This window comes from Oxyura jamaicensis, chromosome 6, assembly GCF_011077185.1.
Source record: "Oxyura jamaicensis isolate SHBP4307 breed ruddy duck chromosome 6, BPBGC_Ojam_1.0, whole genome shotgun sequence".
Lineage (NCBI taxonomy): Eukaryota > Metazoa > Chordata > Aves > Anseriformes > Anatidae > Oxyura > Oxyura jamaicensis.
Window position 1 is genome coordinate 20,200,999 of NC_048898.1, and position 26,675 is coordinate 20,227,673.

General features: G+C 34.3%; 1 protein-coding gene across 10 annotated transcripts in view; it reads left to right on the forward strand.

The window, feature by feature from the left end:
- The window catches only part of MYOF (myoferlin), a 71,604-nt gene that overhangs the window by 34,418 nt on the left and 10,511 nt on the right, over positions 1-26,675 (forward strand). For 3 of the 10 annotated variants that reach the window (XM_035330022.1, XM_035330023.1, XM_035330028.1), the window contains exons 17-40: positions 977-1,015; positions 2,812-2,936; positions 3,208-3,324; positions 3,669-3,846; positions 4,688-4,812; positions 5,324-5,430; positions 7,578-7,770; positions 8,779-8,934; positions 9,960-10,091; positions 11,481-11,644; positions 13,287-13,401; positions 13,527-13,632; positions 14,875-15,017; positions 15,151-15,324; positions 16,445-16,556; positions 18,123-18,200; positions 19,529-19,710; positions 19,812-19,970; positions 20,132-20,230; positions 20,547-20,708; positions 21,215-21,380; positions 21,973-22,049; positions 23,497-23,553; positions 25,625-25,636. In XM_035330022.1, the coding sequence (XP_035185913.1) occupies positions 977-1,015; positions 2,812-2,936; positions 3,208-3,324; positions 3,669-3,846; positions 4,688-4,812; positions 5,324-5,430; positions 7,578-7,770; positions 8,779-8,934; positions 9,960-10,091; positions 11,481-11,644; positions 13,287-13,401; positions 13,527-13,632; positions 14,875-15,017; positions 15,151-15,324; positions 16,445-16,556; positions 18,123-18,200; positions 19,529-19,710; positions 19,812-19,970; positions 20,132-20,230; positions 20,547-20,708; positions 21,215-21,380; positions 21,973-22,049; positions 23,497-23,553; positions 25,625-25,636 (2,978 nt within the window). The remainder of the gene's footprint in view (positions 1-976; positions 1,016-2,811; positions 2,937-3,207; positions 3,325-3,668; positions 3,847-4,687; positions 4,813-5,323; positions 5,431-7,577; positions 7,771-8,778; positions 8,935-9,959; positions 10,092-11,480; positions 11,645-13,286; positions 13,402-13,526; positions 13,633-14,874; positions 15,018-15,150; positions 15,325-16,444; positions 16,557-18,122; positions 18,201-19,528; positions 19,711-19,811; positions 19,971-20,131; positions 20,231-20,546; positions 20,709-21,214; positions 21,381-21,972; positions 22,050-23,496; positions 23,554-25,624; positions 25,637-26,675) is intronic. The other 7 variants (XM_035330026.1, XM_035330031.1, XM_035330029.1 and 4 more) reach the window with 4 other exon arrangements.

Consider the following 26,675-nt stretch of genomic DNA (forward strand, 5'->3'; position numbering starts at 1 on the left):
CATAATGATAAAGTACATGGTTAAACAGACTTAACATTTATTTATATGTGTACATTAGCTAGTAGGACACTGACTCAAAACCATTTCCACAATGAGGATCTAAATTGCTGTTTTTTTCTGTTGTGTTTATGAAACCCGTATGTTATGTGCATGTTGTCTGAAAACAGACTAGTTTGTCCTTGAGGTGGTAGCTATGTCAGGAGTTTAAAAACAAAAGGAGTGGCTCCAATTCTGCAATGACTTGAACAGGTATTTAATTATCTTATCAGATGGAACTGTATTTTCAGTCAGGTAACTGCAAGCTTATAATCCAGTCCCCTTCGAAGTATTTGCTGTTGAAAGTACAACTTTGTGCAAACATTGTTTTTGTGTATCCCACACACAACGAGAGGCAAAAGCAAAAGTTATAGAAAAAGGCAATGGGAAGTTAAAGATAGAAGGGCTGGGCTGTTGGGGAAAATTCAGTTGTGGAGGAATCACTTGTGCTACTCACACGAGTATGTAACTTGAACTGCTGCTGAGTCATGCCTTGCTTATGAGTCTAAATAGATTATCTCTGTTTTGAAGTTCTGACATTGGAATGGCCATTTTCCTATAAAATCACAGCTGATAATCTTTCCAGGAGGTCAACGCTTGAAGCTCCTAATGGGCTATGAAATGTAGTGGTTTTCTGAAATGTTCTTAAGATTTTTTTATAATTGGAGAGGAGGACTGTACAAATCTGAAACAGGCAACAAAACAGTATCCCTTGTGTTAGCTATATGCTATATGCTTTTTTCTTTTTTTATTATTTGGAAATGGTACAAGAAAAGTAGTACCTTCGTTATTGTAATCAGGAAACAAAATTCTAGCCCGTTGAATTTTATTTTTTCTCAGGCCTTCAACTGTATTTTTAAAGCAGATGGCTTTTTGTTGTATTTATTTTTTAAATGCTATTGTCTCCTGTCATGTAACATGTTCTCTTTTTATAATATAGAATTTTCATCCTCGGGAACTGGGGCTTCATCATATGAAGGTTTATATCTTGGTCTGTTACTGATTTTTCTTTCCATTGCCCAAACTAAGAAGTATTGATTGAGAAAACGTATCATCTTAAAAAATAAAATAAAAAATTGTGAAGCGCTTAACCATTGTTATTAAAAAGTATCAAACACTGCTAACTTTACAGTTTTGGCACTGGAACTGGTGTGAAAATATTTCAGTTTGGCTGGTGCTTCAGGCTGTGTTTTAGAGTTGACTATGCAGTCGCTTCAATTTTAAAGTGCTCTAACAATAGCTTGCAATTTTTAACATAGCAATGAGATCAAAACTATGTTTCCAGCTGCAAAGCCCTATAGAAGTAAATAACTGCATAAAATAATTAGTGCTTGCTTTGCTTATGCTTAGATAACTGTATAAGTTTGAAAAATGAAATCTGATTCTGTTACAACCTGTGGAGAGATGGCTCGATGTAACTTTATAGATTGACATCCAGTTTTGAAAGATTTTGTGTTAAATATTGATATAGTGAGAAATAAATACAGTTGGAGTGCAGTTCAAAGGTAACAAACACATTCATCCACCCAAATACTTTATAACTTTTCTTTCTTACTTAAGTAATTTATATTGAAGATCGAAGTAGTGTTTTGAAATTACTTTCTGTAATGAGACTGTAAGCTTTCTAAAAAAAAAAAAAAAAAAGGCAAAAGGATGCAAGATAGAGAAGTGCAAATCTTTATTTCATATTTTGCAGATTTTAAATGTCTTTGACAGAAAATTGTATCAAGCTATGACATTAATTTTATTATTCATTTCTGTCCCCGTGGCAGTCACAGAAGGCATAACCTTTTATTTTCCCTTTCTTACGTCAGCTATCCTTTGCTGTGATAAATGTGTCATTCATTGTGCTGCAGATTATTCTAAGTGATTTATGTTGCAAGGTTTAGAACCTGACTCTGATCTTTTTTTACACTGGGATCATTTAAACAGGACGAGTTAGGAAACAGCAAGAAATAGAATATAGAATCTTTCCTGTTCGGTCATAACAATGCAGTACTTTTCTTAGTTGTGGAATAAAAACAGGATATAAAATGGAGCTTATTAGTAATTAACTGAGAATTAACTGAGTTTGCAGACTTTCAGTCTTGCATGAATTCTAACTTATTTAAAAGGTAGTTTGTGCACTATTCTGCATTGTAGCAGTTAGAGTCTATAGTAGTCTGTTTTACTATAAAGTATAACCACAGAATGAATATACTACATTAGAAACAGTAGGATTAATTTTGTTAATTTTAATTTTGCTAATTTTTAATTTTGGTACATCTCAGAAAATAGCAAAAATATTTAAATCATGATTTGCATTGAAAAATACTAGATTTTTATGATACGGTGTGCATCTTTATTGTAGCTGTTCAGTGAGAACAATAATGATCTGTGCACTTAAGTGAATGCAAATGTCATGTTACTCAATTTCATTTATTTGTATGAGATGGTTTTCCATTAACATAAGAGTATACTACTCTTTCACGTTAATGAAAACCTGATATTTGGAGTGGGGCAGAAGTTCTATCTATTTTGTGGGGTTTTTTACTGCATGAAATAGTATATAGTAAATATTGTACAAGGACAGGGGAAGTTAGGAAGAAATACAGTCATTGATATAGCTACTTTAAATTCATATTGCATACCCAGAAATAGTGTTCTCACTTCACTAATAACTAATACCTGACTAATATCTAACATTTGTTCTGTTGGATTTCAAAGTAATGGTGATTGCTTTTCTGGCTCTGAATGATAATTAACAAAAATAAAATGTTGATGTTTTCCTGTTAGCAAACACTGGAGAAACAGAAGTTGGCTTTTTACCAACATTTGGGCCTTGCTACCTAAACTTTTATGGAAGTCCAAGAGAATACACTGGATTTCCAGATCCATATGATGAATTGAACTTCGGAAAGGTCAGTTTCTTTATTCACTGTTTTTAATAAAAGGATTAAACCCAATTATTTTTAATTAATGAATCCATTCATTTTAATGCTTGTTTCACATTATGCTACCTTTGGTGTTTCTTTTTGAATAATAATTTGTATTTATGATTAGCAAGATAGCATGACATAATATTATATTTTTAATGTATTTTTTTAAAGGAGCAGCAGTGGTTTTGGTGATTTTCACTATCTGCATCTCTACATTTTATAAAACTGGATTAAATGTCTCGTTATTTTACAGGGAGAAGGAGTTGCTTACAGAGGGAGAATTCTGGTTGAGCTATCAACAGTACTTGAAAGCAGACCTGTTAATAAAAAGTTAGATATGATTCCTAATGATGACATACTGGTTGTTGAGGTAAATTCTTGTTTTACTGTCACTGTTGGTAATGGAGATGTGCCTCGTCTGGTTAGTTTTGGAGAATGGTTTGACTTAAAAATTGAAGTTGAATCTTAGAATTAAGAGGTGCTTTTTTATGGTGTGGTTACAAAAATGTCAGACCCTGGTAGCATGACATGTTGAGACGTTTTTGTAATCTCAAACAATATTTTTTTATACAACGTATATATTTTTGGTACATCTCAGAAAATAGCAAAAATATTGAAATCATTATTTCCATTGAAAAAAGTATTACCATTTTCTGTGATAGTTAATTCTATTTTAGACATATGTCGATACAACTAAAAAGGTTCTTATTGTAGAAATACCAGCGCAGACGAAAGTTCTGCTTGGCTGCTGTGTTTCATTCTGCTACCATGCTGCAAGACACTGGCGAGCCTATCCAGTTTGAAGTTAGCATTGGTAACTATGGCAACAAGTTTGATACCACGTGTAAACCTTTGGCATCAACAACTCAGTACAGTCGTGCTGTTTTTGATGGTAAGGATGCTGCTGGTATGGGGATAAAGCCATGTAAAAGTCTCCTTTGAAGGTGCAAGGTGTTTATTCTCTAGCTTTGGAATGACAGTTCTTACCCCAGTAAAAATTACTGAAAATGTGACAGAAAATAATGCTTGGTTCCTCATTGCCTTTGATGAAAAGTTACATTTTAATAAACACTGCAAAGACTACTGATGGTATTAAAGATTTTTTTGTAGAATTCAGTGAGATCTTTGACTATGCACTAGATGTAGACAGGAAAACTGGCAAGAAAAAAAAAATCAGTATTTTACAGGTATTTAGAAGCTATGGATTAAGATGGGAAAACACCATCAGAACATTCTGATTTTAAAAATAATAAAAACTTATCTTTTTAACCAAGGGTCTGGCAGCCTAGAAGAAAACAACCTACCCAGATCACAGAAAAATATCTCCTGGCTTTAACTTTTGTTTTATTAAATACAAACAGTAAGAATAATTTTTTCTGCCTATTAAATGAAGTGATCATGTTTACTCTGGTAAAATGATTATTTGAACATTTTATTTCGGAGAAACACATCAATTTTCTGTCAACATCAGTAAGTTACTCGATAGAATAATTAACATATTAACAGATGATTTATTGATTTTAAAAAATCCACTGGATTTTGAAACAGTTTGAGGTAAAAGCTTAACATTCAGCAGATGCTGAGTTGGCTGAAAAATGTAGATCCTTTGATAAGTTTGGACAAGCATGTACATTCATCATGAATTATAGTGCATAAGTGAAAAAGGAGCAACTTGTACAATGAATAGTATGTGTCCCTGCCATGAGTTCTAACATACAGATGTTTCACACCAGGTAATTATTATTACTATTTGCCATGGGCGAACACAAAGCCAGTGGTAACACTGACTTCCTTTTGGGAGGACATAAGTCACAGATTAGACCCTGTGAATGTAATCCTTAATATGGTTGAAAGACTGGTAAGTAACTTTCTTTTTGCTGATATGGTTTTCGTTTTTCTCTTTAAAAAATAAAATGAAGAGATATAATCAAAAGTGACATTGTAAGCAAATTGTGGAACATAACTTTTTTTTTCTTTAATTCCTTTTTCCTCTTCAAAATTAAACAGAACTGTGTCACAAATGGCACTGCTAATCATAGTTGTGTATTCTGGCAAGGCCCAAGGCTCTCATGCTTGAATCTGCAGGAAAGTCCCACAGGAAGGAACTCTTCTTAGTTAAGGGCATGTTAATTTTTGTAGAACTGTAATTGATTTGGAAGTTAGGTGCGACATTATATAGTGTTAAATACAGTGTGAAAGAATATACTGAGTATATAAATATGTATCAGGTTTGAACATTTTTAGTCTTTTTTGATTTGGGATTTATACATGCAAATAAGTGAGATCAAATAAAGTCTTAAAAATTGAGTTGACTATAATATCACGATGGAGGTTTGTAAGTGTAAATCCTTTCATTTTAAATTCCACAGCAATCCAACTTAACCACCTTAAAATCAGGAATGCAGGCTAAAATTTCTGAAAACCGATTAGCTGAGAAGTGGTTGAAGCTGATTGATGAACTTACAGAAGATATAGGGTAAAAGTACCGCATTCTTTTTTATCTCTTGCCTTATCATTCTAGGCCTGCTTGGAATCTTCTCTGTTGCCTTTACTAAGTCAGAAAACAAAATATAAGGACTATAAAACTGATTACTGCTATGAACTGACCTCAAAACTGCAATTCCAAGTCTCTGAAAGTAGTAAAGCAGCACAGATATTGCCAGTGAAGTCATCTGTCTAGTTTTATAATTCTCCATTCTTAGTCAATGACAGTAGTAAAACAGCATATCTTGAAGGAAACAAACAAAAAGTTATTGTGCAAATGTGAAATCGTGGCTGCTGTCTGTCACCATACCTTTAGAATTCCTCGTGTACATTTTGTTTACCTAAATTTCAAAGTTATTTGTGAAACTGAAGAAGGAAGAAATTACATTATTTACTGGTAAGCACGGGAAAAAAAAAATGTAAAAGCAGTTTAGAGCTTAAGGGCCATAAAGATGACGTTTTTGAGTAATCCTTTAGTCAACATGTCTCAATGTATGGGAGTGGTCCGAGAAGGCAACACGAGTCACCACTTAGAGTTTAAAAGGAGGGAGAAAGGAATTGTATGAGAAAAAGAAGGAGAAAAGGAAAGGAAAAATGAGAGAACAATTATTATTCATTAGAGAAAATAGCAGAAAACATGAAATGAGAGAACTAATTCATCAAGCTGAAGAGCCAAAACAAAAGTGAACATAGGAAAAAGCAAATGCAATGGAAGCTGATATGCATTAGGAAATAATTTTATTATAGAAAGCTTATGTCAAAATATAAACTAGTAACTTCATAGAATGCATGCTTTCATACAGAAAAATCAGAAAAAGAATTGACATACTTTAGGAAAGCAAAATGTGAAGGGCAAACTATATGGAGCCGTCTAGAGAATGTAGGAACTTGAGGCCTTGTATCAGTTATAACAAGCCATCCTCTGACGTGTCTTCACTGTTATTCAGGATATTATTTTATTAAATAGCATTAGCATCCAGATGTATCAACCACATTAGCTTCCTATTGTTTGCAGGATATGGTGCCCTTCATGGTGTTTTCAGGAAATACATGAAAGCAGTCCCAAAGGTATAATACCCTGGGCTGAATTCATTAAAAATGTTCTTTGTCATGTTAAAGTTTTAAATAGAGTAGGAGTTTGAAAGAGTTTTCAGTGCACCATTTAAACCTGAAATGTGATGACTTTCTGGAAGTTCTGATCTGGTAGATTTGAATCAAGTGTAAATACTTTAACCCAGGGCAGGTAGCATTTGCATTCAGATTAGCAGAACTAACTATACTGGTAAGTGCAACAGTCAGTAATAAGGTTTTCCTGAGTCAGTCAGAAATACGTGGCTTGTTATTAAAACTAGGTCAAAGGAGTATCATCCTTTCCAAACTTGGCAGTGTCTCTGGATTTTTTTTAATTGTTTTTTAATAATCATATTAGAGAACTCTTAATGAAATCTATTGAAGGAACACAGTCATTGGTCTTTGAAAAGCTGCCTTTTCCTCAAACTACCACCACCTCAAAAAAAAAAAAAAAAAAAAAAAAAAAAAAAAAAAACTGGGCCCTACTACAATGCTATAGTATTTCTTGATTCCATTAAAAAGAGTACTCTGCCCTCTAGTGACTGAAAGTTCTGTGAGTTCTGTGTCATGGATTTGTTTTAGAGGTTTTTAGAGGTTTTTCCATGTTTTGTTGCCATAGAGTGAGATAGCTCTCATAATCATAAATACAAGCTGTATTTTTATATTGAATTTCTGAGAATTTACATTTCAGTGAAAGAAAAGATCCTAATCTTGGTCTGAAGTAACTTATTGAGGTGTACTGTCTGAGACAGTTTTCTGATTTGCATATACAGGGAAATGGATTTTGCTTGATTTGGTTAGCAAAAAATACATTAAAGCATAAACCTCAAGCTATTTTATATTCATGCTTCCTAGGTAAGCACAGCATTTCTATTGCTTACTGTAAATGCTTTGTCAGTTGGAAATCTCTGCAGAAATAGATGCAGAGACGTTTCTAATTCTGGTGGTTTTCAATCAAAGAAATTTGTAGCACTCAACCTCTTGCCACTTTATGCATGTCTAAGTTTAGTGTATGGCTAAATAAAATCCACTTAGATTATTAACCACGATAATAATTTTTCTTTTTAGTAAACCATTTCCCCTCATAGAAGGCAAATCTAATATTACAGTCCTTGACACTCAGATAGAAAAACTGCGCCTGAAGTCTCTCAAACAGATTGGAGAAGCAGCAACAAGGATGAGAAATGAAGCTACTGATGTGAAAGCCACTCTGACAGAAATTGAGGATTGGTTGGATAAATTACTGCAACTGAGTGAAGAGGTTAGTACTATACAATATCAGTAATTCAGGTAGTTCAGAAGTAGCCATCCAGTGCAAACTGGTGTGATGTTCACTGCTGATCAAGCAGTATCCCCTCTGTTTAGAACATAAATTTTAGATGCTGTGAAAGTAAATATGTTCACCTCTGTAATTAGGATTTACTTGAATGTATTATTCTAGGCTGTTATCTGACTTCACTGAGAATGTATGTTGGGAAATAACCACTGACTTGTAGAATTAGAATAGACTCTTGCCTGGACAAGGTGGCAGTATTTTGCCCTTTATTTTCCTCCAGATTTTCAAGTGACCTTGCTGGTTCGGGAACTGTAGGATATATGTAGTACTTCTGCAGCTCATAACTTCCAACAGAGTTTTTTAAATTTTCAGTAACATATTAAGTCTTAAACATCTGCATTATGCTCTCTAATAATTGGTTTTCATGACATTATAGAAATATTTTGGTTTTTCTTTGTCATTTCTGCTTTGATTTTTTTATTTAAAAAAAAAAAAAAAAACTTCATTAGGAAGGTAGTGTACAAAGGTGGGGACAAAGCTGCAAAAAAAAAAAAAAGGTAGTATTTGTCTTCCGCTAAAAGTCTTAAGATCATCTACCCTTAGCATGCAAGCATTACAAGCATTTAAATGTGAACCACATCAAGTCAAATTTTTAGCAATTGGAATCAGTCACTATAGTCACTGTAAATGAATTGGGTCACAACATATTTCTAGATAAAATTTCAAAAGATGTAGGAAACAAATCTGTTAACAACAGCATCTTGTTTTCCAGCAATCTTAATGGTATTTTCAATGGTTGTTTCAGAACTATGTATTACATTACTTGCAAAGTAAAACCATTTCCTCCATTTATCACTAATTCATGTTTAGTATTGATTCTTACATGGGAGATCCATTTGACCATAACCAGTCTACATTTCTGTTGTCTAAGCATTAGGTTAATTTAACTTCCTATTAATTACCAAATTTCTTTTCCACGCAAATAATCCACAGCCACAAAACAGTATGCCTGATGTAATCATATGGATGATCCGAGGGGAGAAAAGACTGGCTTATGCTCGTGTTCCTGCACACCAAGTGCTGTATTCCACCACAAGCCCTGAATCATCTGGTAAATATTGCGGAAAGACCCAAACAATCTTCTTAAAGGTAGGTGTTTTTTTTTGTTTTGTCTTTTTTTTGTTTTCTTCTCACAATCATTTTGTAACTTTAACTCCCTAAACTGCAATGTTGTGTGACGTGCACATGGAACATGCGAGCAAATTCCAAACAATGAGGTATCAAAATTCTGAGCAGATAAATGCATATAGTTTCTTCAACAAATGACAGAAATTGTAATGTAAACCTGGTCATAAGCCAGAGTTAGAATAATCATTGGCCCCTAACTGTGATGCTTTTTTGGAGAAGCTCAGAATTTTGATAGGGCTTTTAAAGTACTATTGGAGTTGGTGGGTTTGGGTTGGACATGAATGGAGAATTTGAGAGGGAAGAATTAGTGTAAGTCAGAGAAGTTCCATAAACCTATTCAAAATTTTGTATGTTTTTCTGCATGTACTGTAGAGCATGTCTACACTCAGAAGTTCCTTGGTACATCTCTCTGCATTAAGTCTTATTCTTGAATAGGAGTGCCTTTCTCCATTTAGTTGATACTGTTTCTAAGTGGTATGAACTTGACCAGAAAAAAGGCAATCTGACTGTGAAACAATAGCATTTAGAGTCCGTTAATGTACTATTAGTTACACTGCAGACAAGTTCATATTTTAATGATCTTGTGCAGGCCCCTTAATCATGTGTGTTATGACGCACTGCTTCTAAGTTTAGTGAACCATTCTGATTGCCTGCTGCATTTCTAGACTCTCCTGACAAAAAACACTAAAATTTAAAGTTGTCATCCCAATTAAAAAACTCATTACTGGATGAAACTTGGGAGAGGATATACAGGAGCAGGGATGATGCTAATGGTTACTGTGTTTGGTTTTCACATGTCCTAGCGAGGTACCATTTAAAGAATGTCTTCTTCCTGAACTATTTTATTAGCTCCTTTTGAGGAAATGCAGTACAGGAAGAGATCAGTAAATCATCTATTATTACTCATATTTCTGTGTTATTGTACATATTTTACTGAAAGCTACAATACCTGTGTAACATAAAGAATAACCTTGTGTGTGTGCCAGTACCCACAGGACAAGACGAAAGATGTCAAAATGCCTGTGGAGTTGCGAATTAACATTTGGCTTGGGCTGAGTGCAGTTGAAAAGAAGTTCAATAGCTTTGCAGAGGGAACATTCAGTGTTTTTGCAGAAATGGTATGTCCGTCATTGCTTTCTTACGTTAAATTTGGATATGAACTTCTGGAATCCAGTGAAATTTGAGCTCTTCTGAAATTGTTTTGCATGCTTGGCAGAAAGGGAGAGTAGAATTTATTATCTTGAAAAATGCACTGAAACAAGTAGACCACATTAAAGGCATTTAATTATAAAGTTCATTGTACCTACCAGGTGAACTTCAGCAGAACAGATTCTGAACTGGTTAATCAAGTGAAAATCTGGGTAACTGGTGATTTCAAAATGCTTATTTTAGATTGGTATCAGTGTAATTAATTAAAGATTGAGATCTAGAACATAATGTTTTGGCATGCAAATAACTTTCTGTATTAATAACTTCAATTCTCTACAAATGATACATGGATACAAGTGGTTTTGTTTAATAATGGCTCTTTTGTAGGAGCAAAAAAATTACCAAAAGTTGACTGTTGAAGGAAAAACTGGTCAAATGCAGTAGATTTTGCTGACAAAAGACTGTATCATAACAAGTCAATGGTAAAAGCTAACAAAATTTGGAATAAAAATACTTGAAGTAGTCCCACATATAATACATATTTTCTATGATAATAAGCTGTAAGCATCTATTCTCTGCCTCATTGCCTAATGGCACATGTAATCTTGTATCAGTTGATGAAACAAGGCATTTTTACAGAGGCTTGTGCCGCCATTACACCTATACTTAAATTACTTAGTAGTTCTATAGCAAATAATTTACAATAGGCAATGGATTTTCAAAGCCATTATTAGTTAAGTGTAGGGTTTTAAGAGGCTGTGTAATACCTCTTGTTTTCCTCTTAATACAGCAATCCAAAATTTTTGTACTGATAAAAGCAGAAAACTCAAGACCATCAAAAACTAGGAATAATACCATTAGCAGGAAGGGAAATATACTATATAAACTGTGCTGACATTGGAATTGTTCCCCCAGTAATTTCCATAATAAGACTGACCATTATCTTGAGTTTGGCATGTTACAAAGGAAGAAGGTATAAGTAGGAGGTTTGAGATGTAAAAGGATGAGAGGATCGTACATTTAGGGAATGAAAGAAACTTTTGTTTGAATAATGAAAAGTAATTTTATTTAACAAGCCTTTAGTTTGCGGGAAGTTTGACTGTAGTTGTAGAGATGCATTAAATTGACAAGATAGTGTAGTTTAGCAAGGGAGTTGTTTGTAAGACAACATAGGAGAAAATGAAAGGAAGAAATTAATGAAGGCAGTGCAGGGAAACGTGGGAAGGAAATACTTCATTTCAGAGAAAGAAAATATATAGTAGAATGTTTCAATTGTAACAGTTACATACATCTTTTTTTCCCTTCTAAAATCTCTTTGTTGTTCCTAAAGTATTGTTTTATTCTTTATTCTCAAACAGTATGAAAATCAGGCTCTTCTTTTTGGAAAGTGGGGTACCTCAGGACTTGTTGGTCGCCACAAGTTTTCTGATGTCACAGGAAAAATCAAATTGAAAAGAGAATATTTTCTACCCCCAAAGGGCTGGGACTGGGAAGGAGAATGGATGGTTGATCCTGAAAGAAGGTCAGATTCTTTTAATTTTATACAAGCAGGAATAAAGGAGTTGACCTCAAAGTGTAGAGGAAAACATCCCCTCTCTGTTTTCTTTACTGGGAAATTTTTAAGGCAAACTTTTTAGGACAGAAAAAGCCAGCCAATAGTCAAAGCTATTTAATAACTCTAAAGATACTATTATGTTTTTAAAAAGTAAATCACATGACAAAAAGAATGCTTCGACTTCCTAGGAACCAGGTTACATTTTAAAAGTATTCATGTGATAATAGGCATATTGCTTTTATATTCCCAGTGTCTCAGAGCCCCATCTTTAAAATAATGGACAATTTTTTTCTTTGCCTAGAAAGCTATTGTGAGGATCACTTGTGTGAGGTTCTCATGTCCTGCTGAGAAGGTATCAGATAAGACTCTTAGGTAAATTGATCTTCCATAGATAGAAACTGAACTCAGACATCTGGTATAAATCTGAGGCCCATGTATCAACACTATTAAGGTATTTGTATGGTTGTTCATGTACAATATAAGATTTTTAGTGTTTATTTCACTAAATGTTGCAAAGGTCCATGACCCTTATTGAACAACAAATCGCAAGTGATTTCTCAGAGTGACTTAAGGTAGGGGTTATTTTCAGAGTCCAGGGCTGTGGTGCCATATGACCCTTCCTCTCCTGGCAGATCTCATACATGAGGTCTCTGTCCTCCTCAGCTACAGCAGATTCAGTCTTGCTCAGACAGAAGTTTTCAATGCCTAAATTGTGCCCGTTCAGCCATTTGCACTGCCACACTTTGAAGTGGACTGGGTAAACAAGTTGTCTAAAAAACAAAATCCAGCCTCCAAAAAGATGCTTTTTTCTTAAAATGAAAGGTTCGCTCCATTTTTAATTCTTGTTTTGATGGTAAGGATACATGGGACAGTTGCTATAGGAACACTCTGCAGGATGTGTGTCTCATATGTATGCTATTTGATCCATTTAAAAATCACGAGTTTGTAGGTATAGATGTATTTATTTTCGTGTTATTTCAGTTAATAGTCCAAGATGAATAAAAGCAATAGCTCATTTTCTCAAATAATTGGAATGAAACTACTGTTAAAATGTTCAAGTATGTTTATGCTTCATACCTGTTTTTATCGGGCAATAATCTGCATGGCCTTATTTGAACAGCAGATGGCATTTCAGAACATATTTTAGTGCTTTCTGAATCCCAGTTAATCACAAGTGGAAACAGACTATTTTGTGTAAATTAATGTTTTTTCATTTATTTAACTTGCAAGCTAGAAAAGTATTAGCCAATGGATTACTCACCTTGTCAATAGTAGAAAGAGGATAAAATTAATAACACTGCCCAATTTTAGTGCGTACTTAAATAAAAATTAGAAATGCATGTAGCTGTCATGCAGTCTGTTTTTCTCTGCATTTAAATGTATGATACGTTTACTTTTTCCAAGAAGTGTTCAAAGCAGATCTTGAGTACTACAGCGGTTAAAACACTCCTGCTAGTTGCCCATGAGTAGCATTCCTCCTATTGCTATATAAACAGACTTTAGCAAAGATGGACAATCCAGAATTCCAGAATATACATTGTTTCTAGGTATTCTTTGTAGCTTACTTACATATTTTTGGTGTAATACTGTATTTACTTTGAGCTTGCAGTTTGTTGACTGAAGCTGATGCTGGTCATACTGAGTTTACTGATGAAGTATATGAAAATGAGAGTCGTTATCCTGGAGGGGAATGGAAAGCAGCCGAAGAGAATTACACAGATGTGGTGAGATTTATAAGTTAATACTTTTCACTAAAAAAGAAGGTTTAAGAGAAAGAGTTCTATGACTTGCTACAAAGTATATTTCATCTATTAAAGCACAGAACTGTTGTGTTTCCTCTGTATAAAAGAATGGAGAAAAGGCTCCACCACCACGTGAGTTCACATGTCCTCATGGATGGATGTGGGAAGATGATGCTTGGAAATCAGATTTAAATCGAGCAGTAGATGAGCATGGTAAGATTTACTGTTCATGTGCTATGTAATAAATGTATTTGTAAGAGTCTACTAGAGAGCATATTGTATAATCTAAGAAGCTGTACGCTGGTTTTGACTGCAGCAGCAGACGACAGTTTTGAGCCAAAAGCTCAAAAAAATTAAGCAAGTAAAAAGGCTACTGTGAACACTGGTCTACTAACATGAGAGGTTCCACTTTGGAAAGCTGGATGTATAAACAACGTACTTGGAAATAGAACCTATCCCTGTTTGAAGTTTCATGGTTTTGCTTTGACTTCTATATGTTTGTTACTTACACTAAATTAAACCTGTTACCAGCTTAGGTACTTGCAATGTAAACAACCTCATAAGACCATAACTTGGATTCTATAGCAATAGGAAAAAGCAGTCTATCCTTCATAGCACAGTATTTAGAGGAATTTATTTATCAAAGAGTACTCATGGGACTGGAACCTCTGATACGGTTCTGCAGCAACATTTTAGTAAGAGATCAATCTCAGTAAAAATCAGAGTCCTAGATACCTGGCAACTGAATTCTAACATGCAGAGCTAAAATAAAGTAACAATTTCACCAATTCTTACATATTTACAATCAGAGTTCAAATAGTTGTTTATTTAAAAGCCAAGCTGCTGGAGTTGCAAGAGCACATAAAATGCCATCTGTGGGAGAAGATCATTCCCTAGCTATTGGACATTTAAGGTTTCAATATTATAGAAGTGCAGAATGGCTTAGGTTGGAAGGAACCTTAAAGACCATCCAGTTCCACCCCCCTGCCATGGGGAGGGACACCTTTGCTAGACTAGGCTGCCCAAAGCCCCATCCAGCCTGGCTTTGAACACTGTAAGGGATGGCGCACCCATGACATCTCTGGGCAGCCTGTTCCAGTGCCTCACCACCCTCATTGTGAAGATTTCTTCCTAATGTCTAATATAACCTTACTCTCTTTTAGCAGGGACTGTAGTGATAGGACAAGGCTTTAAACTAAGAGTCCCTCCCCCATGTTTCCTGTGGTCCCCCTTTAAGTACTGGAAGGCTGCTATAAAGTCACCCTTGAGCCTTCTCTTATCTAGGCTAAACAATCCCAACTCTCTCAGCCTGTCTTCACAGGACATATCAAATAGCTCTTTGTGACTAAATCTTCACCCTCTGCAGTTAAACTACTTCTCCTGCTTTTCTTATTTGCATCTTGAATGTGTTTCTAGAAATATACCAACTATTCAGTTCTTTTTTTTTTTTTTTAGGATGGGAATATGGAATTACTATTCCTCCAGACTCTAAACCGAAGTCATGGGTTGCTGCAGAGAAAATGTATCATACACACCGACGACGAAGACTGGTGCGGAAGCGTAAGAGGGATCCAGCTCAAGCAGTAACAACAGGAAGGGTAAGCAGAAGAGAAATGCAATCACAGACTGTATTTCTTGCACATTGCAATAGTGTCTGCCAGAGCAATTCCCCCCCCCCTTTTTTATGACATTTATACAATACTGTAGATAACAGGGATTTACATTTCCCAGGGGTTGCCGTCATATGAAGATCAAGAAGGATGGGAATATGCTTCCTTGATTGGCTGGAAATTTCACTGGAAACAACGCAGTTCTGACACTTTTCGTCGAAGACGATGGAGAAGAAAAATGGCTCCCTCAGAGACACACGGTGCAGCAGCTATCTTTAAACTTGAAGGTGCTTTGGTAAGGAACACAGTATCAATAGTCTTTAAAAGGTCAATATGTTAATTTTCAGTAATTAAGCAGTTAAATATTAATAACAATTTAATCAGCTATTTTAGTCCCTGAATCATAGGTTAATATATAACTGGGGAACAAATGCATTTTATATTATTTAAATAGTTTAAAGTCTGAAATGGAGCACTGAAATAACTACCGAGGCTTTTGAATAACACAATTATTACTTGATTCTAAAAATTATTTTTATTATTGTATTATGTGAGACTTCAATCAAAAGGCAAAATGACTAGATGAGCCTTGTGTAAGTAAAGTGAAAAGATGGCTCAAGCTTTCCCTGCACATAATTTAAGTGTATTTGCATGTATAAACAACCAAGCACAAGGAAAAAAATAGCAAAGTATAGGACAAATCAGAATGTTGTCAGTCATGTTTCATCAAAATACAAATATTCCTCAAGTTTCCAGGTTCATAGGTAAGCTTCATAGGTAAGCTCTATTTACCAAGATACAAATTGGAGCGAGTAACAGTAAGGCACAGCCTTAGAAGAGAAGGCTCATTTGTTTTTTCTCAGCTAATGATTTGAGTACAGTATTAACGAAAGTTTGCCTTTTTTTTTTTTTTTTTTTTTTTTCTCAACATGTTTCTCTTTTTTTGCTCCAAATGTCAACCCATGATTCATTGATAGTATTTTCTTTCTCCACTTAGTTTGGTGCCACAGAGTTTAAAAATTCCCATTTCTGACTACAAATAGCCACTGTCAAAGTGGCTGTCCTACTGCTAGGGTAGCCTTAGAGAACTTCTCTGCAACAGGGCAGTGCAGAAAGACCTACAACTTCTCCTGCAGTAAGAGCTGAGAGGTAGCTAGTGTATCTCCAGCAGTAAGATATTCTGGCAAGGAAGATGAACTGACTGGATCTGATTTCTGCACAACTTTGATGGCAACAAGAAATTACATTTGCATGAGTAAACATCTTTTACAGTACATCTATTCAGGAAGGTAAATTTTTCCTTATCCTGGAGAAAAGACTGACACCCGTATATTCTCACATACAGTCCACTTTTATGAAGTGCTTTCTGCATTTGTAAGCATGCAGTGACTTTTTTTTTCTTTACATAATTTTAGGGAGCAGACACTAGTACTGACGATGGCGAAGCGAAGAGTTCAGACAAAACCAAGGAGTCAGCTATGAAAGTGTTTGGTGCCAATACACCACTTGTTTCTTGCTACTTTGACAGTAAGTTCTAAATAATTCCTTTCTAATAAATCAGGTCTGTTTCTCTTCGATCTCAAATAGAGTTGTGATTCTTTGTGTTTTACATCAAGGTTTATAAACCTCCTGCAATATTTACCATCCACTTCTTGATCAGGCTCTGTTTAGCCTACTAACAAAAAATACAGTTGGTCATTTCAATATGTCAGTCTTCAGTTCATATTATTATATAAATGCTTATATATTTTATGTTATATACAGTTCATGTTCTAATATAAAAATGGAATAAGGTAATGTTATATGGATCAAGTAATCTCAGTTTGTTCAGTGTCACTCAGACATTTGTAAAACCTCTATGGGGCAGGAATTCTAAAGCTAAATATTGCAACAGCTTAATATTAAGTTCTCGTAAAAGATGCAATTTTAGCAATAGGATCCTTCCATAACAATGCAGGGAGCTAAGCCAGCAAAGACAATATACGTACAGTTAATTTTCTGCTGGTATAACTCACTTAATCAGCTAACTCCAGGATCAGACCAATGCCTGACCCAGAGTAAGCAGAAAGACCACATAGACAGGTTGGCAAAGCAAACAGAACCATAACGTCACGCTCATTGGCTAAAAATGCCTTGGAATCCCCATAATAGGATTCATGGAAGTGGGAACACTGAGGTGGGAGCCACCAGTGTTAGGAATAGAGGTCAATCCAAGGCTTCTTCTAAGACTCAAAATCCTTTTTGAGGATCTCTAACTGGAACATTGGTGTTTGTTTTGTGTCTACAGAACTTGATCTCCCTTCTGGGAACAAGTGCCCAGATTCTTGTCTTTCAGAAGCTGAGGAAGTAATCTTGCTGTTTCTTTCAAGTAATGATCACAATAGGGAGGAAAATAGTCTTTTTTTTCCTGCCAGAGTTCAGAGGTTTCAGCTCATTGGGATAGAGTGGGTCAGTTTTTCCCAAAGGTCTGAAAGGGTTGTAGATAACATCCTCAGAGAAAATCTGTAGTAACAAAGCCACATGTTGTCCTGGGTCAGGGCCTCCCTCATGTCCTCATTTTGAGCTATTCCACTGTGCCTGCAACAAGTTTATTTATCTATTTATTTTTAATCTTTTAGTCAGAGAGGGATGCAATTAGAATAATTTTCTAGAGCTAATAGCAAAAAGTGTGAAACCCTAGGTCCCTACAAGTGCTGTAGTGAATACTTAAATTAAGTACAGGAATGCCCAGTTCTTATTGCTGTTTGGAGGAGCTAGATTATCACTGTTTCAAATGATTTTTTGAGCAGAAAGAGTTTTAGATGATCATTCACTAAAAAAGCCTGAATAGCATTAGTGTGTCGTCTTTTTTTTTCCCATTTCTGTTTTAAGTTACGTTTAAACAAATTTTCACAGGTGCTAGTGCATTGGTACTCGTACACTTGTCACTAGCAAAGAAAAGCAGAAATGTTACAACAGTGTTTGTGCTTTAGTTAAGAAAATGCTTAAAGTGTTTGTATATCTTAAAATAGCTTTATTTCAGAAAAGATGGCTCTGTAATGCATTTGAACTTTAACATTTTTTTTGTTTGTTTGTTTGTTTGTTTTAATACAGGAGTATATATTTACCACCTTCGCTGTTACGTCTACCAGGCCAGAAATCTCATGGCTTTAGACAAAGACAGTTTTTCAGGTATGGAAAAACCCCACTAGTGGTGCAAAAAAAAACACTTTTGCAATGAACTATTAAATTGATTTACTTACTGAGTATCTTACATCTGTAAGTTCCGTGCATAGGTCCCAGTTACTGAAGCTATGCCAGGAAAGACGGCTCAGCTTCATTATGTATGGACCAGATTTAGTTTGTACTGTCCCAGATGCTGCCAAGAAAATAAGTGGTCTGAATGTGCAGCACCTACTGCTGCCAATGGAATTCTCAGTGAGGGAATGGGAATTCATGGAGGTCTGAATCGCCCATGACCAACCTTTTCCCATGCCTTAGCTTCTCCTGATAACTAAAGCATACATGCTGTTTCTAAACTGTCCTGCAGAAAACTTGTACAAAAGCAAGGATGAAGAAAGCTCTGTGGCTGTTATGTCAGCAACTTCCTGTCAGTGTCCAGTATTTTATATTAATTAATTACTGAGATGAATGTTTAGAATACAAAGAAAAATACAAAGAGAAGATGATAAATGCTTCTAATTTATGTATGCAGAATTCAAGATGGGTACCTTAGGTTTAGCCCACAGATGAACCAAGATGTCCATTTTCCTCTAAAACTAGTTTGAAGAGTTAGCCAAATTTTGTAACGTTCTGGTCAAGTACCTAGCCAGAAGCTGTTGAAAATAATCTAAAGATAATCTTTAAATTAACCTCAAGTCCTCAGTAATTGAAATTTGTACAGGAACTGTTAATAATAAGATACTTTCTATACAACTCCTGATGATTTAAAGACTTGCCAAACAGCGGACCAAGACCACTTTAATCATTCAGCTGATTCATAGGAAGAGGTTGCTATAAATAAGCATGTTTGAAATCAAAGTCTGATCTCAGCAATAGAGCCTGGGAGAATGTGATTTGGCATTAACGAGTCAGAACTGAAATGATCTCCTTGTATTATTTATGGGTCAATACAATTGTATATCAGTGGATACAACAATGGATGCAAGATAAGCTTCTATAGACTGTGTGTAAGAGGAGCTTCATATAGTTAATGTTTCATTTTAGTTTTCAAGTTCACTTTGTGATTTGCAAGGTATTTTAATGACTTTCCTTTATTACTCCGTTAATAATGACTTGTATAAAGGAAGCTATTTAGTAATCAAGTAGAATTTGTTCTACTAAATGTGAATAAAGTATACAGTGGGCTTTTTTATATAGAATGGCTTATAAAACTTGTAATGACAGAAGAGAAGAAAAATAAGGTACTGTATTTGATAATTGTGCTTGTGTGGCTTACAACTTCATAAGGTTTTGGTTGTCTGTAACTATATGCTTTCAATCTTTTTATAATATTTCAGATCCGTATGCTCATGTTTCTTTCCTCCATCAAAGCAAAACAACTGAGATCATTCATTCAACTCTAAATCCTACATGGGACCAAACTCTCATATTTAATGAAATTGAGATCTATGGTGACCCACAGACAGTAGCTGAGAATCCACCTAATGTTGTTATTGAACTGTTTGACAGTGACCAAGTGGTACGTGACAGCTTTTTATGTTGATTTTATTATTATTGTTGTTGGTCCTATCATATTTGACAGTAACACTAATGCCTATAATTACTATTTTTTGCTTGCAGGGTAAAGATGAGTTCCTTGGAAGAAGTGTTTGTTCTCCCCTGGTGAAGCTGATCCCAGAAGAGGATGTCACACCAAAACTGCTCTGGTATCCTGTAATAAATAACGGCAAAGCTAGCGGAGACATTCTTTTTGCTGCAGAACTTATTTTGAGGGACAAGGTATATATTTCTTATTATATTATGTATGTATATATAAAATCATATCATATATATACGTTCTTTCATAGTGAGTTATAATATGAAGAATTGTCTTAATACTTGTAAGATATTTCATTCAAGGAAGGGGAGAGAAAATTGTACGTATGTGTGTGTCTTAACAGGGCGGCACCAACCTTCCAATTCTTCCATCACAAAGAGCACCTAAGCTTTACATGGTACCTCAAGGAATCAGACCAGTAGTTCAACTCACTGCTGTTGAGGTACTGTTTAATTTTAAAGTAACTGAATACAAGTGCAGTCATCTCATCTTGCAGATAGCAACTTTGTTTGCATCGAGGGGAAAAAAATCATAATGAGAACTATGTGTGGGATTTTTTTTCTATAAGCATCTTTGAATTTGACTTTTTTCCATTAGCTTTCCTAGTGAAACAACCTTGAAATATTTTGCCAGTCACCCTTTATTGCTGAAAAGACTTCATTTCTTCTTTCCTACTTTTTGAGCATCTTTTTGAGTATCACTCTAAGCATATTGATCTGTCTCTCTCTGTCTTGTTTATACTGAATTTTATTTTACAGATTCTGGCCTGGGGGCTGCGGAACATGAAAAACTACCAACTGGCACCTGTTATGTCTCCTAGTCTAATTGTGGAATGTGGGGGTGAAATGGTGGAATCTGTGGTGATCAAAAATCTCAAAAAGACACCGAATTTTCCATCTTCTGTTCTCTTCATGAAAGTTGTACGTTGCTAAAAACTATATACCAGCTATCTATAGCAAAACCATACTTTTAAAGGTGAAGGATTTGTGTATGTAAGCATGAACAGAAACTTGCATGTCCTTTTTTGACTTAATGTAAGCAAGGCACTGAGCATGACTGATAAAGATAGTGTAAATATGTCTGTACATATGTTGAAAAATTATATGCTGCAGTGCAGTGTATAGATATATTTATTTGAGAAGACACCAATTTACCTATATGTGTGTGGCTATTTTCCTACTGCTAGGATGAGAGCTGTGTAAGATTCAATACTAAAAATTTACAGTAACTAAAAGTATTCTTACTTACTGACTTTTATTGAATCATACATATGAGGTTAGACATGTAATTTACCAAATGCCCATAGAATATCATAGTTTAATATTAAATAAATGTAGTAACAGATCTAATTTAGGAGAAAAATCTTTTTTGTTCATTTTCCTTCTGTCTGTATTATAAAAAAAAAAATCTAACCTTTCACTTTTAGCTTTTGCCAAAAGAGGAGTTGTACAGCCCATCTCTTGTTATTAAAGTAATAGACCACAGACCATTCGGACGGAAACCTATTGTGGGACAGTGTACTATTGATTTACTGGAAAGTTTTCGCTGTGACCCCTACACTACTAAAGAAGACATTGCACCACAAATGAAAGGTAAATAGATGGAATGTAAAGTTATGCTTCTTATGAGATCCTAGAATAACCAACCTTTTGTGTTTACTCTGAATACTGTACTGAACAGCCATCTCATGTTGAGTATTTACTTGAAGATAATATGATCCGAAATAAAAAAAATACATATAACTTAGTAAGTAGTGCAATGTACCTCTGAAGGGGTATAAGAGTGCAAAGGAAAGTCTGCTGTCAGAATGAGTGTACTGAATCCTGAAGTTCTGCTTTAGTATGAACTTAACTACTTGGAGATTACTACTGCTCTGATTACCGACATAACAATTCCAGAAAGAATGCTCTGAATGTAAAGCTGAGATATTCCACTGTATTTTTTCCAAAATTTACTTTTTGTAATTCTATATATTTGAGAAATGTTTGTGCATACTACACAGAAATATAGTGTATATCTGTTTTTAGCAGAACATGGCAATTAATTGCTTTCTTTAGAGGACCAAGCATGTAGGCAATGAATTGTATTCATGTTATGTAACTGTATTTCAAATTCTATAGAAATGTTCTGTAAGGTATTTTTTTTCTTACATTGTGTTGCCTTAACAAAATCTTTATCTTACAGTTAGTCTACTCTCTGCTGCACCACGCCAGGATACGGTAATTGAAATGGAAGATGCACAACCACTGCTAGCAGCCCAGGTAATGCTTGAAATTTTATGCTTGATTTTCTTCAAATCTGTGATTTCTGAGAAACTATCTAGACGACAAAATGTTCAGAAATGAAGCAAACTTTCTTTGTGTCAGGAAAGCATACGAAATGCATTAATTATTTTTACCTCTTTTTTGTATAGTAAACATCAAACTATAGGTTTTTGTGCAAGATAAAGTTCACCCAGTAGTTTAGGAATGAATTCATACAATAGCTATTGAAAGCATGTGATAGATAGAATGTTACCCACTTGTCCACTGGTGATGTAGTCTAATCTCTCAGTCTGATCCTACACAGACTGAACAACTTTAAATAGAGCTGGCAGTAAGCTTTATGCTTTGGTGAGTACAGAATCAAAGCCATGTTACCCCAAACCATTTTTTTTCCACAGTCATGGCTTTGCCTTTCTTACCATATGGTCATCCAAAACTTTTAACACTGAAACATTTTTTCCTGTGCTAACACCTCTTTTCTTTCCTGTTCTGTTGTGCCTTGTGAATCTCTCTACACTACTGCTCTGATTCTTTCAGGACCACCACAGTACAGTCTTACTTTACAGGTAAAAAAAAAATAATTCCACTTGCAGAATTTTGCTGTTGAGTTGAAACCTGAGTGAAGGCAAATTCCAGACAATATATTATCAAGGATTTTTTTCAGTCATTTTAGGACTGTACAATGTTAGGTGTTTTCATAAATGTCTAATAGCTTGTTACTATAAAGGAAGCTTTAAGTTTATACACTGTAATATATTAATTTTGTAGGCTCTTAATCCACAACTTTGATTTTTCAAAGAGACAGACTTTTTAATTATCGAGGTCCCAAAATAAATACTACTGAATTTTACTTTCAAACTCTCACTGCTATTGTAACATTACTGTTTGCATTGTTCTTCCTTTACTTCTTCCTCGCTATTTTAGTGTCATGATATTCAGACTATAATTAAAGTCTTACAGAACACTTTCTTATATTTACTTTCCTTATACATGGAAAGTATCATGAATATTTAATTTATAACAGTAGCAAAAAAGACTTACCTAATTTTCATCTGAATTAGGCCTTCTGTTCTAATACAAAAACTTTATAGATGGTACAGATGATTATTTTCTTCAGAAATTTTAAGAAAAAAGATTTAAATAAAAAACTTAGCACTTTAAACCCATTGGCAAAACCGCTATGAATTTTAATACCTGATTTAATCTATGATAGGAAAATTTTAAATGCTACTCTAAGGTGAAACAATTTCTTTTAGAGTTTGACATCACCTGACCCAAATATAGTATAATACTAGACACAGTGATAACATGCATATTAGAGAAGGAAACAATATTTGAAACAATTCAGGTTGAAATAAGTAAGGAAGGCATAAATGATATGCAGACAATACCCTAAGGACAACACAAAAGGCCAAAATTTTATCAATTACATTCCAATTTCCAGTGTTTAAGCAGTATGTCAACAGCACTCAGCAAAATGGCTTCTCCAACCACAGTGCATGTATGTATGTACAGAGCTAATGCATGGACCAAAATGGGGGCAGATGGGGAAAGAATGATAATGGGATGTAGTCTTGAGGTTGAGCTTCTCTTACAAACATTCCATAGAGAGATTTTGGAGGAAATGATGCTTATAAATATAGTACGATTAGTTACAAATTAAGGTATCCTTCTTTGGAAAGTCATAATTATCATACTATGTCTGTATGGTATTTATGAACTATTAAAACTTTTTTTTTGTATTATTTGGAATCTATATACTAAAAGCACCAAAATTAACAGGAATAATTGAGCCACATTATTTAAGCTTTGTTCAAAAGTCAGCTTTGTGGAGAATAAAATAAATCTACAGTAAATAAAATTCTAACTCTAACTATGGTACTATGGTAGGGATCCACTACATCTCTCTTTTTTTTTTTCCCCCTCCATAAATATAACATGTTCAAAAAGCTAACAGTACCTCAAAAATTGCACATATAACAATCCATAGTGAAGTCCATTGATAGATTTTTAAAAGGACAGTAATTGGTGCATAGTTATTACCATTTGAATATTTCACTCCAGAATCTCAAATTTGTCATCATGGCTTTCACCCCCCCATTCTATGAGCACATCCTGCTTACCCGTTTCAGGAGCAATAGTATCCAAATACAGAAGACTCATTATTTGTTTGGGGAATTTTTAAAGATGGCCTGAAGGTTCTGGTTTAGTCTTTTTTCATAACCTCTTCTTCCCAGAGCTGCCAAGTGCATTATTTGAAGAGACTTTTGAAGGTGTATTAAAGGGGGAAGAAGAAAAAAAAAGGGGAGGAGGGTTGGCAAAAAACGCCTAATTCCAACTCCTTAAGTATTATGCTCTTATGTGTGACTCACAGATCTACACAATTATATTTTGTGTAAAGGCTCTAATTGGCACTTCAAACAATTATTGTACAGTTATGCAATCTACCTTTCAGGTTGTCAACATTAAAAAACACCATTTAAACAAAGTCAAATTTAAATATGGCAAAGTATTTAATTCCTGAATTTTGCTTGTAAATTTTGCAAATCAGTAATGGTACGACTTCTAAGAATAAATCATTCTAATTGCCTGTAGAAAACCAACAGTGTCATGTTAACCTGAAAAAAAAAAAAATGTATTTCTGTTTTGAAGTTAGACAAGATTACTAAATGTAGCAGGCTTGAATATCACTGCAAGACAATTATTTTCAGAATAAAAATTGAAGTAATTAAATATGATACATCACAATGATGTCCTGACCTGTTGATATATTTGGCTTGTACTCATAAAATGTTTTGCATATTTTGCTTTGCTTTGCATAAAAAAAATTATGGATTATGCCTTTAAATTAAAATACAATGGACAAAATGTAAACACTAGCACAAATTATGCTAGCTTATTAGAGCTTACAAATGGGATGCATGATTCTTGCTCTTAATGGAATATCTGATCATAATTGCAGTATCTGTGATTTAACAAATGAAGCATTTTGGATTGTGCAGATTGCTATTGCACTTACACTGATAATCTGTAGGCACATGTACTGATTGTTGCTGTACTTTATATTCACATTTTTTTCAGACTCTTGAAATTCTATAGCCTGCAAACAACTAAAAAATGATAAAAAGGGAAAATGCTCTTGTTTTAGTGAATTATTCTATAAAGAAGTAGATACTCAAAAGGTGCAAAAATCACTTCATTTACGTATGTGAACTTTGGAAAAGAATAAATTCAGTTTTGTAAGTGCTCTGATTTTGGATAAAAATGTATGTATCTATATATGTGTATATATATGGAGTACATATAGATATATCTGCTCCATATATATATATATATAGTCTTAACATCCAGGCCATAATGACAGCAGCAAAAAAAATAAATTATACTGTGTCTAAATATCCCTAAAAAGTTATAAATTATTGACATTAGTTACTTTAAATGTAAAATTATATACAAAAAAGCAAAGCTTTTGGAGTTCATTTAATTTATTCAATTCTACGAAACATGTCCTTATCATTGTTCCTATTTTGTTCTTTTTTTTTATATATATATAAATTGATCCTCATGAGCAGCTAACAGAAAAGGTAATGTATACTATATTTCAAAATCTATGAAATGCTTTCTTGTGAGTGAGAACTTCAGGTGAAAATCAGCATATCAATATTACTTCCTAAATTTTAATCATTAGGATGAGGACAGCAATCTTTGACAGTATTTGACATTAAACATACCATCAACTTGTAAAATCGTAAATTTAGGAAAAATATGTAAGACTGAAATAATAACCCCTAGACAGTCAAAAAAAAATTTACATTCAATGATCTGTATAGTAGTTTAAGAATTTCTTTAAATTCAAACAGTCAAAGATTACATGGCGAATGAATACTATTACCAATTAGAGTATGTTTTCAGGGGCATATGGTTTTACTATGTTAATCCCTGAGGAAAAATATAGAAAATAGTACTCTGTTGAAAAAAAAAGTGGTATCAGTTTTAAATAAATAAACAAAGATAAGAGAAAAAAGCCACAGGAATACAGTTTTAGTGGAATGTGTAGATTGTACATGTAGCAGTTGCAAGACTTAATGTTTTTAAGAGTTTAAGATTTCACTGCTCCTTCTTCTTAACCGCATTTGGTAATCACTAAGGAAGACCATTAACTGACTAGACTTTGTCATGGTACAGATGATGTCCACTGGTTTTAATGGAATGATGTATGGTCAGAGCAGTTACAATAGTTACTTAAATGGGAATGCTGAAAGCAATCTAGCATATTTTTCCCTTCAGGGGAAATAAACAAACACATTCGCTTGTAGTTTTTACAAGAATGCAATTCTTGCAATGAATCCCAGACTTGATGGTGTTCCTTAACAGGCAAAACAATGACTGCACCAGCTAAGTGTACATTTGCTTCCTGTGACTTAAGCAATCTAAAACTTAGGTGGTTAGGCTGTGCTGCACTGCTGGTAGATGGAAGAGAAAAACATATACAGCTCCAGAAAGCAGTCCTTTGAAATGGTTATCTAGACAGTAGTAATTAATTGCTTTATTGGAGATGTCGCTCTGTTGAATAACAAGCTAGCTAGATGTCTAACCCTGGGTAAGAAAAATTCCATCTTTTCA